The 16,970-nt window shown below is 38.7% G+C and overlaps 1 protein-coding gene across 2 annotated transcripts in view; it reads left to right on the forward strand.

Moving 5' to 3' along the window:
- The window catches only part of SLC25A21 (solute carrier family 25 member 21), a 530,971-nt gene that overhangs the window by 493,142 nt on the left and 20,859 nt on the right, over positions 1-16,970 (forward strand). The window contains exons 5-7 of one of the 2 annotated variants that reach the window (XM_019518868.1): positions 6,171-6,230; positions 11,135-11,242; positions 14,320-14,484. In XM_019518868.1, the coding sequence (XP_019374413.1) occupies positions 6,171-6,230; positions 11,135-11,242; positions 14,320-14,484 (333 nt within the window). The remainder of the gene's footprint in view (positions 1-6,170; positions 6,231-11,134; positions 11,243-14,319; positions 14,485-16,970) is intronic. The other variant, XM_019518869.1, reaches the window with a different exon arrangement.

Raw genomic sequence — 16,970 nt, forward strand, 5'->3', positions numbered from 1 at the left:
CCCCCCCCACCTTGCTGCCCACACTACTGCCGGCATCTGCAGGTGGTCCCCGCTCACCACCACCCCCGCTCCACCAACACTTCCGTCAGCATCTGCAGGCAGTCCCTGCCCACTGCTGCTGACACTGACACCAGCATCTGTGGGTGGTCCCCACTCACTACCATGGTGCCCCCTAGTCTTGGGACGCACCAGTCATTCATGTTAAAAACTGTTATCAAATTCCCCCTCAGTCTTCTCTTCTCAAAAGTAAATAATCTCAGTTCTTCCAACCTATCCTTGTAAGTCATGTTTTCTAAACCTGTAATTATTGTTCCTCTGCTCTGGGCTCTTTCCAAATTGTCCAGGTCTTTCTTGAATTCTGGGGACCAATACTGTACACATCGTGCTACGTAAAGTCTCACCAGTGACAAATAGAGAAGAAGAATCATTTGCCTTCACTTGCATGCAATGATCTTGTTAATGCAGTTTAGTATTCTATTAGTTTATTTTGCAACAAGAGCCTACTGTTGTTGCCTCATATTCAGCTTACAATCCATTGTATTTCCCAGGTCCTTTTCTGCAGTACTGCATCCTAGCCAGTTGTTCCCCAGTCTGTAGTTGTGCATGTGATTGTTCCTTCGTAAGTGCAAGACTTGGCATTTATCCATATTGAATTTCAGTCAATTAATTTCTGACCATTTCATCCAGCTTATGCATGTCATTCTAAAACCCTAATTACCAACTACAGCCACTTTTGACTTCCTCTGGAGGGCACTAGTCATGATCCTCCCAGGCTTTGGTGTGCATGGCTTGGCTTCTTCTGCCAATGGAATAAGCTTCCTTTCCAATACCAAGGCTTCATACTTTTTTTTCACCTTGACTGCCAGGGGTTCAAAAGAAGAGTACTGTGTGCTGCCAGAAATGAACAACTGCCAGCTTGTACCTTCATAAATATCCAAGTCTTTCTTGCTGTCCTGTACCAACTATTTACATTTTGTAAATGCAAATAAGATGTCTGCTCTCTCTGTCTGAAAATGACTGGCTATAAGAAAAAAAACTATAGTTGCAGTGCAGAATAGAAGGATGACATTTCGAAGTATTCCTAATGATTTTTTTCCTGGTTTTTTGCCTTCCACATTAATTCTTTATATGGGAGGAAGTCATTCTCTTGGCACATTCTGAACAGCTGGAACTGGATTATATGATTGCCAATTCCAATCATTCAACAATCATGAGTCTTCTCCCATCCTCCACCCCCATCCCATGCAAAAAAAATATGGTTTTAAAGCAGAAAATCTAAAATAATCAAAATTCATCAAACTTTTTTTCTTTTCTTTTTTTTTCTTCTGGGGTTTTTCTGCAAGGAGACAAACTAGTCAAGAGATCAAGAAAAACCACAGGGGGCACTGACAGAAGTGATATTTGTTGCATGATCAGCCCCTTTAAAGTTCTCTATAGCCATGCCTTAACAGAAGTGTGTGGCTGCAGAGTGCTTTAAAAGTGCCCAATCATGCATTAAATTAAATGAGGGTTCAGATGAAGGTGCTCCAAAGCTGAGTGCCTTCATTAACTTCTGTTTGTCCCTGTGCCAACTGGGGCTGAGTTGTTGCAGTTCATCCCCACCCCTGGTGCTGTCTAAACGATGGGAGGGGAAGAAAGAAAGGGAGAGGAGGGAGCTCAAGTCTGAAATTTGTCCAGCCTGTGCTGGGGGGGGAGGGGGAGAGGGGCTGATGAGTCCATTGGAGCCTCCCCCTCCTCCCATGAGGCTAGGCAGACCCCAGACGGGAGCTCCATCCCCTCCCTTCCCCCCTTCCATCCTGCCAACAGCACTGGAGTTATGGGGGGCATGTAGCTAAGGGAGAGAGGCTGCAGATGCACAGCTCCTCCTGGATCAGCTCCAAAGTGGAGCTTGATCTTATACACCCACCCCCCGCAACCGCTTCTCCCCTAACAGTGAACATCTGTTGGGTCGAGGGTGGGAGGGTCAATATAACTTATGGCACTTGCTGTTACAGCAGGGAGCTGCATGTCTGTCAGTCCCAGGATGCTACTTTAACATTTAAATATGCATAGCTGTAAGACCATTGCTCATTTGGAATGCCCTGCCCACTCCAGTTTAACAGAACTAAGCAGTAGTTAGGGGAAGTCTAATTTTTGTCTATCTTTCACCTTCAAGGAAGTTTGAGGAAGGGCAATTTTCAATTTGTGGCAATATCATTTATTGTTTTATGGGGAGCATTTTGTACAGCTCATATTGTATGGGCCATTTATGTCTTATAAAAGTGTGCAGAAAGATTGATTTGGATTATGAAACTACTGTACTGATAAATGATCACCAACATAAATAAACAAGGCAGAGTTTGTGCTGAGAAGAAGTATAGCAACATGTACCTGGGATAATGCATTAATTTGATGCAACTATTTGCATGTAAAAAGCAAGCTATCAAAACAAAGGTGTTCTGATGCAATATTTTAATTGAGTGCTAAGTGTTGGAAACACAAGCACACTTTTTAAGATATTAGCTCCTTTGACTTTCTATATTGGTGTTTCTTTCTTTCTCTCTTTTTCTTTAAAAAAAAAAAGGCTTTTATTTCTCAAAGATGAAAAGTCATACTTTATAACCCTGAGTTAGTTTGGACTTGGAGAAAAGAAATGAATGGTGCCAATAGAATGGTTAACAGATGAACTTTTGGGGTAAATATATATTGTACATATGTTCCCAGACATCTTGTTTCAAGCATATTTTACACTAAAGTTATTGAGACATCTGGTAAGTACTTTGGCTATTTTCTGTTTAACTTGAATTAAAGTGTTTCTTTGCCAGATGGATAGTATTGGTTATTAGATATATGAAAGCATATATTTTATATATACTGATCCTTGGATTTTGTGAGGGCTATTAATTTAATAGAATTATAGGGTGAAAAAAACAAACTATTTGTTGTTATTAAAGAGAGTTTGGATGCTCTCAGGTATCATACACCTTATTCATACATTAGTCATGTTAATACATACAGCTACTTTTATGTTGCATTTTATTGGCATTGATTAGTTTTCTTTAAAAATAGTTGTGTAACATGAAACAAAGTTATTGTGAAGTAGTTCTTTTATTTATGACTCTAGGAAGCCATTGATACTCTAAGGTAAAAATGTTAAGACCAAAAAATTGCTAGGTAATATATTTCTTCCTTTATTGCAGCCATTTTACAGATCTGTGAGGCTATGGAAAACATTAAGGAATACCATAAATTCCATGAAAGGTTAGGAGGATAACACTGACTAGAAAGATGTTGGAAAGAGAAGAAAGCAATTTTACCACAAAAAAAAAACACCTAATTTGATTCAGTATAGTAACTGACCTTGCAATGACTGACACTTTTCCAGAGATTTTATTTTATTCTAAAGGTAAAAGCGATTCAGGAAATTATGGCATGCTCTACAAGTGGGTGCATTTCATGATTGTTTAACTTCTCTATATTGCTAGACCTAATTTAACACATTTATTTGGTTTGATTATCAGCAAGCTTATTCCAGTGATCTTAAACATATTTATTTTATGTGTAGTAAATTGTTCTTAAATCTGTACATTTTGTGAACATTTTAGGGAATTTTTCTTGAGTAATTCCCTTTAAAGACAAAAAGTTATTTATATCCTGTGACTTGAGTATCGAGCACTGAGATTTCATACTTTCAAATTTATATTTTGCAACACAGAGCTGTAATATATATTTTCTGATTTTAGTACTGTTCTACTAAAAGGGTGTCTGGTTCAGAAAATGCTGCCAAGCCTGCTATAGCAAAGAAGGTCTCCATCCCACCAAGCTGAAATGCCAAAGTGATGTTTTGTTTTTCATGCTCTTGTGTAGGTGGTGCACAGCAAAAGCTGTTTTATGCACAGAACTCTGTGAAAGTGATAAATGGAGTCCTATGGAATTAGGATGCTTCCCTTGTGCATCACAGATTAACCATTTCCTTCTGTTTAATAAAGAACTTCGATTCCTCAGTGCTTCTTGGGAGACTTGCAGCAATTTGGCCTTGCTTCCCATTGCCTCCTTCAGTATTGCAGAACAGTCTGAGGCATCTTAGTAGTGGGCCTTATAGTTGGAAGCCATGTGAATAGCTTGCTGGGGAATACATTTACAGTCTCTTGTTTAAGAATATTGGAAAGCCAGGGGACCTCCAGCACTAAAGCACTCTATAGTCAGTGGTCAGGAAGATAAGAGGTTGGTGGCTGCTTACTTTTGAGATGCAGACATCTGTAGGTAAATTATAGGAAACATATCTAGTAGGATTTATAGTCCCAGACCTTGCATATACCCTTCTTCTCAAAAGTGTGAAACCTGTAACTTTACATGGCATATTACTTGTAATAACTCCAGATTCTGCCTGGAATTTTGTCTCTTCCTGCCCTCTCTATCCACTAAGATTCTATAGTCTCCTAGTTCATCATTCTAGCAAGCTATTTATAACTGCAGAAGATGCTGTTTACCATTCTCATTGTTATTTCTGGTAGCATCAGCCTGGAAAATTTCATAGTTTCATAGTTGGTAGGGTCGGAAGGGACCTGAGCAGATCATCGAGTCCGACCCCCTGCCATGGCAGGAAAGAGTACTGGGGTCAAACGACCCCAGCAAGGTGTTCATCTAGCCTTGTCTTAAAGACCCCCAGGTCTTTAAGTGCAGCACCACTTCTCTTGGAAGTTGGTTCCAAATCCTAGCCACCCTGACAGTGAAGTCACGCCTCCTGATGTCTAGTCTGAATCTACCCTCTGCCAGCCTGTGACCGTTATTTCTAGTCACTCCTGGTACTGCTCGGGGGAACAGGGACTTCCCCAATGCCTGCTGGTCCCCTCTGACTAGTTTGTAACAGGCCACTATATCCCCTCTCAGCCTTCTCTTATGGAGGCTGAACAGGTTCAGGTCCTGTAGCCTCTTCTCGTAGGGCCTGCCCTGCTGCCCCCTGACCATGCGGGTGGCCCTCCTCTGGACCCTCTCCATGTTGTCCACATCCCTCTTGAAGTGCGGTGCCCAGAACTGGATGCAGTACTCCAGCTGCAGCCTGACCAGTGCTGCATAGAGGGGGAGGATCCCCTCCTTGGACCTGGTTAAATCCACACCTTGTGCATATTTCTTGGACCATCATGACCAAAACATTACTCCAAACCTACCACAGAAATATGGGGCTTTTAAAAAAACTTGCTGAATATAATTAATGTAGGAACGGAAGGTAGCTCTTTGATGACTGAGTTCAGTCCCTTGCTGTTGCAGGCAACCCTGTCATCATCTCCAGCTGCAGTTTAAAATTAGTTAGATTTCTTTCCCATACCATTCTTCTTGGAACTCAATTCCAGACTCTCACTTTCCTGATGATTAGAAACTTTCTTTTTATTTCCATCTTAAATCTGTTCAGGGCCTGTTTCTTAGCCACTTATTCATAGGTCCTTAAACAATAGTAAATTATTGACTGAGGAAAATATTTTTAAAGGGTGGTAAAAATTGGGAAAAAAATATTAATTTACAGCGGAAGACTACAAAAATGTGCATAGATGTCAAATCTGTTAAAAATGAGAAATTTCAAATAGATGCAGGCACCTACCCTGGAGATCTTCAAATGGAGACTGGACGCCTTGCTGGGGTTATTTGACCCCAGCAGTCTTTCTTGCCTGGAGTAGGGGAGCTGGACGCAATAATCTCACGAGGACCCTTCAAGCCCTAAACTTCTGTGAATCTTTGAATCTGTAATGCCTACCAAAACTGGGAATGGCTGCACTAAATGAAAATTGTATGGTTCATTTGTTGCTAGAACAGATTACACCAGCTATTCTATAACTAATGTAGCAGCATCTGAAAATGAGATGCCAGTGAAAGGTTAGTAAACTGAAAATAAAGACAATGTACTGGAAGTCTGCTCTTATGTAAAACAGTACACAGTCTTTTATATCATTTACAAAGCAAAAAAGTTAAATTACTAGATTTTCCACTACCTTAGAGCTTATATAGTTTTTTCCTATGTGCAACTGAAGTATTTTATGTTTATAATTCACAGAGGAGCATGGTTACACAGTGTAGAATTCTTGAAAAATCAGGACTTCATTATTTCCTTTTTTCCGTAAATCAGATAAATAATTTGTTATACATTTTTATGTCCACCATTGAAGTTGAAACACAACTGTTTGGGTTTTTTTTAATAGTTTTTCACCTTCGAACAGTACAAGAAATTACTAGGATATGCTATGCTCCCACCAGGACTGGTAAGTATGAATACATGCCTTAGAGTTCTTCTTATTAAGCAGTTATTGGATGGGTCTGTATCTCTCCCCAGCATTAAAAATATCGAGATAGCATACAGAGTAAATGGACCCAGTAATCCAAACTTCTTCAAGACAGATTTGTTTATTTAAAACTTTTATTGCTTTGATTTTTATTTATGATGAGCAACTTATAATATGATAGATAAATTGGAATGTCTTCCTAATGATAATTCACTATGTTATTGCATAACATTTGTTCGACTCTCTTGCAATGAACAATATAGAGCCATATTGGGGATATTATTTTTCATGCTTGAAAATATTAAAAATATATTGATCTTGCTTATTATGTACTTGTATGGCACTAGTTCCTAGAACCACCATCAGGGCTCAGAGCAAACATGTAAAAAAGATCTCTTTTCCCTAAGGGTTTACAATAGGGGTTTGCAAAGGGGGCAGTATTCGATTTGGATTCGGATTCAGCTCAATTTGGGGGACAGTGATTTGATTTGCTGATTCAGATCACTGTCCCAATTCAATTTGGCTGAATGTGAAGATTCGATTCTGATTCAGAGAATCAGCGATCTGGCCATCGACACAGCATTATATGCTTTATCTACGTACCTTGAGGAACCAGGCTGAGATGGCATGGTGAATGGAGCGTCCCAATGGGGGGGGAGGGTCCCCCACACGCTTGGTGATGGACCTGGAACTGGACTGGAATTAGTTCCAGTCCACTTCTGGGTCTGCCACTAAGTGCACGGGGGACCCCCACACCCCTCCAGTTCAGCAGTTGGCCACAGGGGTACCCCTGGTGCCCCTCCAGGCCCAGGAGGCACCAGTCGCCAAGCCAGGGGGTGGGATGGGTACCCCACATGCTCCACAGCAGACCCAGAACTGGACAGGGAGTATTTCTGGTCCACTTCCAGGTCTGCTGCTGAGCATATGGAGGACTCCCCCCCCACTCCCATGGGATGCCCCATCCACCCCACCACCTCAGCGTTCATAAGCTGCATCTGGTACCTTGAGGTATGTAGAAAAATCATTTAAAGCGGTCTATGGCTGAATGGTTGAATCTCTCTGAATCTCTCTGAATCAATTCAAAGGGTTCTGATTCAATTCAGAGAGATTAAAAGGTCTCCTGATTCAATATGGATTTAGAGATTCAGCTGCTGAATTGGGCCAAATCTCTTCCGAATCAAATCAGCAACTGAAGTTTTGCCCAGCCCTAATTTTCAACATAAGAATAAAGCATTAGGAGTGAAATTCTAAGCCCACTGAACCTAATGGCAAATCTCCTACTGATTTCAGTAGACAGGATTTCATCTCAGAACCATAAATTTGTTGTTAAAGCAAACAGTAACACGTATTGTATATTAACACAGCAAGACTGTTTATGTTGATACAGTGGATTTTTGTGAAGAGCTATGTATTTCCATATTTACAGTTTGATTCTGTACCTTTATATTTAGTGATAATTTATTCTTCATGTAGTCCCTTTCATTTGTGGGACTGTTTGTGTAATAAGGTACCATGAGACATTCTTTTTTAAGATCTGACCATATAAATACTAAACAACAAATAAATAACATGCAACACATTGGCAATAAAATCAGGTTTAAATAACAAACCTCTTCTTTTATTATGGTCTAAGATAATACCCTACACTTAGCAGGCCTATATTCTCTGAACTCGGATATTTCATTGGCAGGGGAAAATGTGGTAATTTTATACTAATGTAAAAACACATTGAAACAAAATTTCTGATGACCCACATGCCACAGAAAGAAGTAAATGTGGTAATTTGCTCCAAATATAGTAACTGAAATATTCAAGGGGCACATCTACATGTGCACTTTAATGCCCAATAGACTATTTTACTATGCATTAAAGCATCACATAAAAAACCTTGACATTCCACTGATGGTCAGTAAAATAGTCTATTGTGCATTAAGCATCACTTTAAAAAGTGCAAATGCACTACTGCAGGAGTACTCACATTGGAAGTACTAAATTTAATGCACATTAGAAAAGGCACATTAATGCAGGTGTAAACACACTCAGGGAATAGCAAAAACCACTAACTTACGTAGCAAAACAACATTCCACCAAATGATCTAGACAGAAGAAAAGGAGGTATATCTATGAAAAGAAGAGGAAAAAGCATAATATGCAATATCATGGCAAGATAAGGTAATATAGTAAATACAGTTCAGATAAAGCTTATCGAAGAATTAAAAACTTTCTTAAACAATACTTCAATTTTTTTCTAATTTTACAGTGTTTGAAACATACCTTTTTAGACTTGTGTAAATATTTTCCTCAACAATATAAAAAATGCTATTGATTTTTTTATTGACATTTTCTGTTTGCCAGTTACCCATTTGCAGTGGACATAAGAATTTTTAGAAATTGTTTTGAAAGCAAATCAATAACCATTTTCAATACAATTCTGGAAAAGGGCCCAGCATTCTTTCTATAAAAAATGAAAAATATGGTTTTAAAATAGGCCATTTCAATAAAAAAAAGTTTTGAAAACCACCAATTCTCATTTCAATATTTCTGTGTTTAATTCCTTGCCTCCCTCCCTACTCCTTTTATCTTATTTTGATTTTTCATTTTGTCATGTATCAAACACTTCTCATTTTATCAAGACTTCTGTATCCTGTTTATAATAGTCCATGTATCTGAGTTTTATGCCAGGTTAAACATGTGAAATATTTGGAAGAGTATATTTAACAAATAATAAAATCCTGAACATCTGGATTATAGATTTCCTGGTCAGATGAGTTTTGGATTATAATTCTTTTTACGGTTTTGGCTCCCAACATATAAGTTTGTGAGAGTTGAAGAAATATGTGGCAACTTGTCTTGTAAGAACAAGTGACTCTCCATTAGGCTATATCATGTCAGCACAGGGCATAAAACAGAGAGATATTGAATTTATCAGTACCCTTGGTTCAATCTGTATGCTACTGCCTTCCAAATCCACCCCTCACACAGGATGGTAAACAATTTACATGAAATTTCCTTTCAGTACTCATGCGACACGATAATCATTTGCAGTTTCCCATATTCAGGGAAGAGGCTGCCATTTGTCTCTCTAGCAAGTGTAAGGAGCAGGGTTTATAGGTTTTTGTGCATGGCAGCCTTTTTCCAAAGGAAGTGTGCTGAAAACCTGTAAACACAGCATATTCATTCTTCACAAAGAGCAGCTCTGATTCACACAGCAGATGTACTGAACAACAAATGTTGCTGTATTTTTAATGTATTACATTGCTATTAGCTTCACTTCACTTTAATGCCATAGCCATGCAAGGAAGACCTAAATCTAAAAGGTTTCAGATATGTCCCATGTACTTTCAGGTTGGGGTAGGTGTGGTTCTGGGTACCCTGGCACAGCGCATACCAAGGCAGTGTGTCTCATTGAAAAGAGGCAAAGATTTCTTAGGGTGGTATCTTTTATTGGATCAACTGTATAGTTGGGATACAGTTAGACAAGCTTCCAAACGCAAGTTATTCTCTGTCAGATACAGGAAAGAGTTAGAATGCATTTCCACCCTATTCCCTGTAGCCTGAATCCAAGAGATGATGCTGAAGGGGTCAGGGCTATGTTCCCACTCCATATGGGAAGTGTAGTCCCACTTGCAGTGTCACATAGTTCAGGTACACAATGGCTAGGATTATGGCTGCTCCTTCTACCCTTTCCATTCTTGAACAGTCATTCAGAGCCAGTCACAGTCTGGCCTCCTTTGAGAGACAACTATTCGTTTCCTCCTTTTTTAGTTTAGCAAATGTACTACTCAATATTCTGTTCTAGGTTTGAGACAGGTTTGTAAGTAGGAGAGAGCTGGCAGTGAGAATTTAAATGGACATCTAAAATGCACTATTTGGAAATTGCCTGGATATTTTACTTATCTATTATGAACAAAGTAAGACATTGTTTATCTTCCTAATAACATGTTTCCTCCTTGACTACAAAGCACAGGCCAGCTTCTGCAGTCTTTACACAGAGCTGTCGTACCCTCAATTTCTTAGCCAATGGAATGCCCACCTGTGAAGAGTGCCAGCACCTGTCTTGTGCATCATTTAAGTCTCATTTGGGCCTTTTCAGAGTTGAAACTTACCCATAAAGGGTTTTCCTTTTTTAACTGGGCAATTTGCTAGAAAAAGTTCTTCAGTGTTCTTTACAAAATTAGTTCCTTTTTAAAGAAAATTTTACTGCTCAATACAGTTGTTTTATTGTGCTTCATAACTGCAGCTATGCTTCACAAGTAAAATTATTGGGTACCTATACATGTGCTGGACATCTGCTCCAACACATGCTAATCAGCACACATCAGAGATAATCAAGTCTGCTAAAACATGCTAATTAGCATGCTCCAGCAGCCTCTGCATCACATGTATTCAGTGTCCCTGCACTTCAAAATGGTAGCAGGGGTGCTTTAACTAAAGTTTGTTGAACAAGTGACTCTCAGAGCTGCTCTAATTAAAGACCCCCCCCTCCCCACCTTCACCGAATGGCATGTGTAAAGATGCCCATGATGCGCTGAAGTCAAACTCTCCACATACATAACCAAAGAGCAGTATTTTTCCATGTGTGCATCTTAAATCAGTAATACAGGTTTTATCCCAGCTAAAGAGAGGATTTGTTGTTGATGGGACTTTGACATTTTATTTTGCATTTTTTAGAATGTGGTTTGTGGCTTTTGTAATTTCTTCTTCATGAACTGTCAACATCTAATCAAGGACTAAAACTGTTTAGTAATGGTATACTGCTGCATTACCATGGGTCTCTCAGTTTTCATCATATCATTCCACTTTGTACTGTGATGTATGGAGTATTTTACTACAGCTCTCATGAAAACTTGATTTTTAAATATTGACTGATTTAACCTTTCTAGACATTTGCAGTTGCTGGCTTGGGATCTGGATTAACAGAAGCAGTTGTGGTTAACCCTTTTGAAGTAGTAAAGGTTAGCTTGCAGGCCAATCGGAATGTTTTCACAGAGGTACGGTAACTGTTCCATTCTTTTCTCGATATATTGTTAAATATAAGTTAAAGTTTGAGGTTAACTTTACAATCAGCCAGAATTTCCATATTCATAAAACAGAATTTCCTCTGAACAAAATACTGGTCTTCCTATAAGCTTTACCATTTTGGCAAGGTGGAATAGGAAACTGTAGACAAACAAGAATATAGAGGAAATACAGACATGTATTACGAGGCAAATACTGAGCCACTGAGTCCACTATGTGATGCTTTAATAGCGCAAGGGGGACTCAAAGATACTGCCAGTGAGCAACTGAGGATTTCTCTAACAGTTGGGAATCCTGAGCTTGCATAGAGGCTGCATCATCAATGTGACATCAGCATCTCTTCTTGTGAATGAACTGAGTCTGGACAACAATCCACTCTGTCTAGAGTAGCCAACAAAAGCAACCCCTTGAGGAACTATTACCAATCACTAAATCTGAAGCTGCTCTAACTTACTCAGTTTAACCTGCAGCAGCCCCAGAATTCAAGTTGGGGTGGGTTAAGCAAAAGATGGCCTAAAATCCCAATGCAGTACTCCTTGCCCAAACCTTTTATTTTAATAGTATGTTGTAATTCTAGATTTAACACTGTGGATTAAATCTATATCATGTTCACACCTGTAACAATTCATAATGCAAGTATATACAATTTCACATTGAACAACACTAACATCAAGGTATGCCCCCAGTGAAAGCACCACACAAGCTAGTTATTCATGGACATTTGCTAGCAGCCACAAAATTTTGAGCTGTGATTTTTTGAGATTTTGAACCTAGCACCAGCCTTTTGTTATGCCAAGGAAAACTCACCTACTGCTGAAGCTGGCATTAGGTGTTCACCAGCTGGCATTCCTCCCCCTCTGAGTCACAGTGCATCAATTCTTCAGTAATATGGCAGTGGGCACTGTACTCTCAAAGCTTTTACCTTTGAGCTGAAACTTGAAACTGAGTTCATGACCACACATTATCCTTAAAGATCCCATCTTAACTTTTTTCAAGAATAAGGATATTGCTGTCTGTGTACATTCAAGATAGATACTGAACTATAGCATACAGCTTTGAATCTCTGAGTAGCTAGAAGGAAATTATAATAAAACAGGGCTTGTTTGGTTCTTACTTCTACAGGTAGGGATAGATAGCAAAACATTAGCAGGTCAATATTAGTTGCTAAATATGAAAAGCAGAGTGAAACAAAGTATTAAAGAAAATTAAACCTGCTGTCAACTAAATAAGCAGTCATATGTTGTGTCGGATATAATTGGGATCATTTGGCTGGTACTGTTGATCTGCCAGGGTGAGAATTTGAAATGGAAGCCCATTAAACAAATAAGTATATTGAAATTAGCAGTGTTGACAAAGTTCTAGTCAAAATCATTCTACGTTTTCCTGTTTAAGCATCCTAGTGGAAGTCTTGTTTTGCCTTTCTAATTAAATATTTGGTTACGCAAAGGTGGCATTATGGTTTAGAGAAATCCAAACACAGGTTAGCAAACATTTTTAAATGCGCTTTTTTCTTCTTATGGTGAAAAAATAAAAGAGTTAAAATGTGAAAGGTGACCTGTGTAAATGTGTAAAATCTGGCACAATACATTTAGGAACACAGTATTTGCCCTGATGTACATGGTGTACTGATAGTGACTAGTACTGCATACTTTAGAGGAAAGTGTAGAATCTTTAGAATGGGCATTACTGTGATACCTTGCCCATCGGGAAATGTTTAAGTTATTGTTTGGCTTATTCTCTGAAGTGATAGGGTTTTTATTCTTTATAGTCAAGATTTTCAAAATGGATTCAAAGAAGGGTTCTTAAATCTACACTGAAGGATTTAAATGAATGTCCTTATTTTCAAAACCCAGAATCTCTCATTGAAGTAAAATATTTCATTAGAGAGCAAAATATGATTATGCTAGGATATTTAATTAGGAAAATGTTGAGTAATTTTAGCTATATTTTCAATGTGTTTATAATACAGTAATATAGACTGAGATTTTCATAATTGTCTGCCTAAAGTTAGACTCCTGAATCCAGAACAAGAAATCTGACTGTATGATTCAGGTTTCAAAAGTGCTGAGCATCCAGTAGTTTCCACTAAAAATCTCTTGTGTAAACATATATAACAGTGACACAATACTATATACTATACTATACTTTGACACTATGAGCAGGAACCACACGTGCACCAAAACACTATTCAGCACACCTGGAAAGACACATATATGGTTTCCTGTCATTTTTTTACTTCATCCCCAACACTAAATCTGGAGGCTCTCAGGGAATGAACTTATCCTTAGTGAAGGTTAGAATAGCCATGTGGCTACATGCCAGCAAGTAATGGCTCCAAAGGAGCTGCTTCACTCTCCAGAATTGCCAAAACATCATGCTCTGGTCCCGTCCTTCGTCAGCTAGGGGTGTCCTCAATACCTGGTGTCCTAGAGCAAGGAGGACACTGTCAGCTGAACATACTCCTGTGCAAAGGAAATTCTCAGATAGAGTTTTAGGACAGGTGCAGGATGCCTTAGAACGTGCTGAGAATTTGTCTCTGTATACAAAAGCTGTTTTCATCTTTTTACTACATAGATTAATTGTGATATAGTCTGTGTGGATGTTTCATCTCTTGCAATATTGGCAGCATAGCCTCTTTGTTGTTTGTGGTAACGCTAACCTGACATATTAAAAAACATGAGTTCAGCTATAAAATATTATGAGATGTGTTTAAAACTTATTATATTTTAAAACATTGTTTGAGGATTCTTTTCTTCACCTTTTGGTCTAAGTTCTTTCGGGTTACCCATTTCAAGGCTTTCTCTGCAACAATAAAGGCTTGAAACTTTTTTTTTTTAAATGAAAATTGTGATTTTCGCATAATCACAAGATTCTAGGATCTGGGGCTATATGATAAAAATATACCAAATGTTGCAGGAGAAACAATTCAAATCATGTGAGTCGGCAACACTGTGATAATCAACCAGTTTGAAACAAGACTATGAAGACTTTTTGCTACACTTACCATTTATAACAATGGCCTCATTCTGCTTTTGTTTAACTTGTACAGCAACCATCTACCTTTTCACAAGCTCGGCAAATTATTAAAACTAATGGTTTGGGATTCCAAGGACTCAACCGAGGTCTCACTGCAACCCTGGGCCGTCATGGGGTTTTTAATATGGTTTACTTTGGATTCTACTTCAATGTGAAAAACATTATTCCAGTCAATAAGGTAAGTGCTTTATAGGGTATAATAGACAAAAATAGAGCTAATGCATGTGACAATTTAATTGATTCTGTACCTTCCTGTGTAAATCTGTGGTCTTTTTTTAAACACTTATTAATACAGTTCTCTATTTTTGGAAGTTCTACCATATTTTAGATTTTCAGATTTTACATTTAGATTAAAATTTAGATTTGGTTTAAACTTCAGTTAAGATTTTTCATAGCAAAACAAGTATTTACAGTTCTCACTTTTTAACAAAGTGAGTGATAAATATTGCTGTAAAGCGAAGATTTCAAACTGGTTTGACCCCTTGGCCTTATCTGGGTGTCAGGGTCCTTGTAGGCTGGATCCCCACCCATCTCTGGCAGTGGCGGAGGGGGGTATGGAGTGCTGTCAGAGAGCCACAGGGATTAACACAGTTGTTATTGGCCTCCCCCACCACCAACATGGCCCCATGGGCCTCCAGATCCTCATTTTCAGCAGTGAGCCTTGCCCCCAAATTCCTGGCTCCCTATGGAAACCTCATGGACCAGATGCCATAACTCCGCAGGTTTATGTTTGACATCCCTGCTGTAAAATATACATGTGGCTTGAATTTTCCTTTTCAGTCAGTTCCCTCCACACCATTCTGGAAGAGTCAAGAATCTGGAAATTGACATAAATTACATTTACATTACATGCATTTTAGGCACTTACATTTGAAAATCTTGACCTTAGCATTTTCCCATAGCAGCCAATAGTGCTACAAATAGCAAAATGGCTCAGTAGGGTAAAATTATACTTTCTAGAACATATTTTCCTATAGATTTACATGGTAGGGGTTTCAGGTTTGTGCAGAAGATTGCACAAACTGCAGAAGATTGGGTATGTTGGCTGTACGCTGTGTCTGTTCATTTAAGAGAAAGTTTAACTTAGTGCCCATGGACAAAGCAGTATATTTATTTGTCTGCAGAAGTCTAGTTTCAGAAACAGTGCTTAAATAGAACTAATGTTGTGGATAGATTTTTATAGAGTATGTACCATGGGCAAATTTCACCATGACAGCTAAGTTAAAGAGTTCTTTGTAGTTGGAACTGCACATAAAACAATTTTCTTTAAGCAGCCTTGAAGGCTTCTGATGATGCAACAAAAAGAAAATGTGCTAGTGAAAGAATAAGAGTTCCAGGAACTTCCTAAAGAATTGTACAAGCAATGAGTAATGGTTTATTAATGGTCCCAGTACTATACAAAGACAACTAATGTAATGCTACAACAATGACAGCTTAAACTATCATAGGTGTAATACCTGGTGATATTCATACAAGAAGCTGTAATTTACATCAAAAGGTATCAGTTTTTATTCCCAGATGAAGCAATGCCTTCTTCTTTCTGTACTTTCTTCTTTCATATGACAAAATGGGGTCTGTATCTTTATCTTTGTGCGCTTTGGCATGTTTGTCAATTCAGGAGCTCTTGGCCATCAGAGACGTTGCCAGAGATCACTACATGGAAGTGGCTCTTGTTGATCCCCTTTCTGTATTTGAAGTATCCTCATAATTTTGTTGGCAATAGGAATATAAATGAAGAAAATCTCCAGTTACTTATTTGCAAATTCTTACCATAAATCAAACAGTTCAATAGCAGCTAATATCCAAGTTTCTACAAGTTCCTTTTAGTTTTTTTTAGTTTCTGATAGTACACATTCAAAATGTGTTCTGAAAGCTCAAAGCACATGCATACATTAGCATTTAGATTAAAACTAAACCTATTTAGATTAGATGAAAAAAGATGAGAAACGCTATGTGGCTAGTGGATATTTAGATATATATTTTTCATGATACTGTTCATGAGTTTATGTAATTATATAGTGCTATATGTCATGTCTGAATTCAACCTGTCACTTAGAGTGCCAATGCCAGCAAAGCAAAGCAAAAGACTATAATAACTTAGTAAGGACGCCGGCCATACAAACCCCTCAGCACTAGTAGCCTTTATTTCTTTGCTGAGAGATGTATTGCAGTAGGAGATTGTTAAAAGTTTTGTTCTCCATGTTTTAGAGGCTTGTTGACTGCAATGATAAGGATTGTAAGTGCACAACACATGTCTGACCTTTTGAACCCGCTGAGGGCAGTAAAGTAGGTCAGATGAATAATGTATTTAGGTCAGATGAATATATATCTAGGTCGCTAGTGTAAGAACATAATTGGCGGTCAGTAAATATTCACAATTGGCATGTAGTGATTGGTCACTGCTGACTATAACTAAGAGCAGACTCCCGCCAAAAGCCGGAGAACTCCAAGCACACCAAGGAGACACAGTCAGCAGATTGGCCACCTGCAGACATCTCCCCGCCACCGACCTTCATTTTGGCGTATTCGTTTCTCACCGGTTCGTCTGTCCTTCTCGTCAAAGAGCTCTCGGAAGTTTACTGATTGAAAGTGCATTTTCCCTGTGCATGAGCTGTTGACCAGTTCTGGGACTATTGAGTTTGGCAGCCGCACCTAGCCTCCAGG

This window comes from Gavialis gangeticus, unplaced genomic scaffold (assembly GCF_001723915.1).
Source record: "Gavialis gangeticus isolate Ggan-Ray unplaced genomic scaffold, GavGan_comp1, whole genome shotgun sequence".
NCBI classification, from domain to species: Eukaryota; Metazoa; Chordata; order Crocodylia; family Gavialidae; genus Gavialis; species Gavialis gangeticus.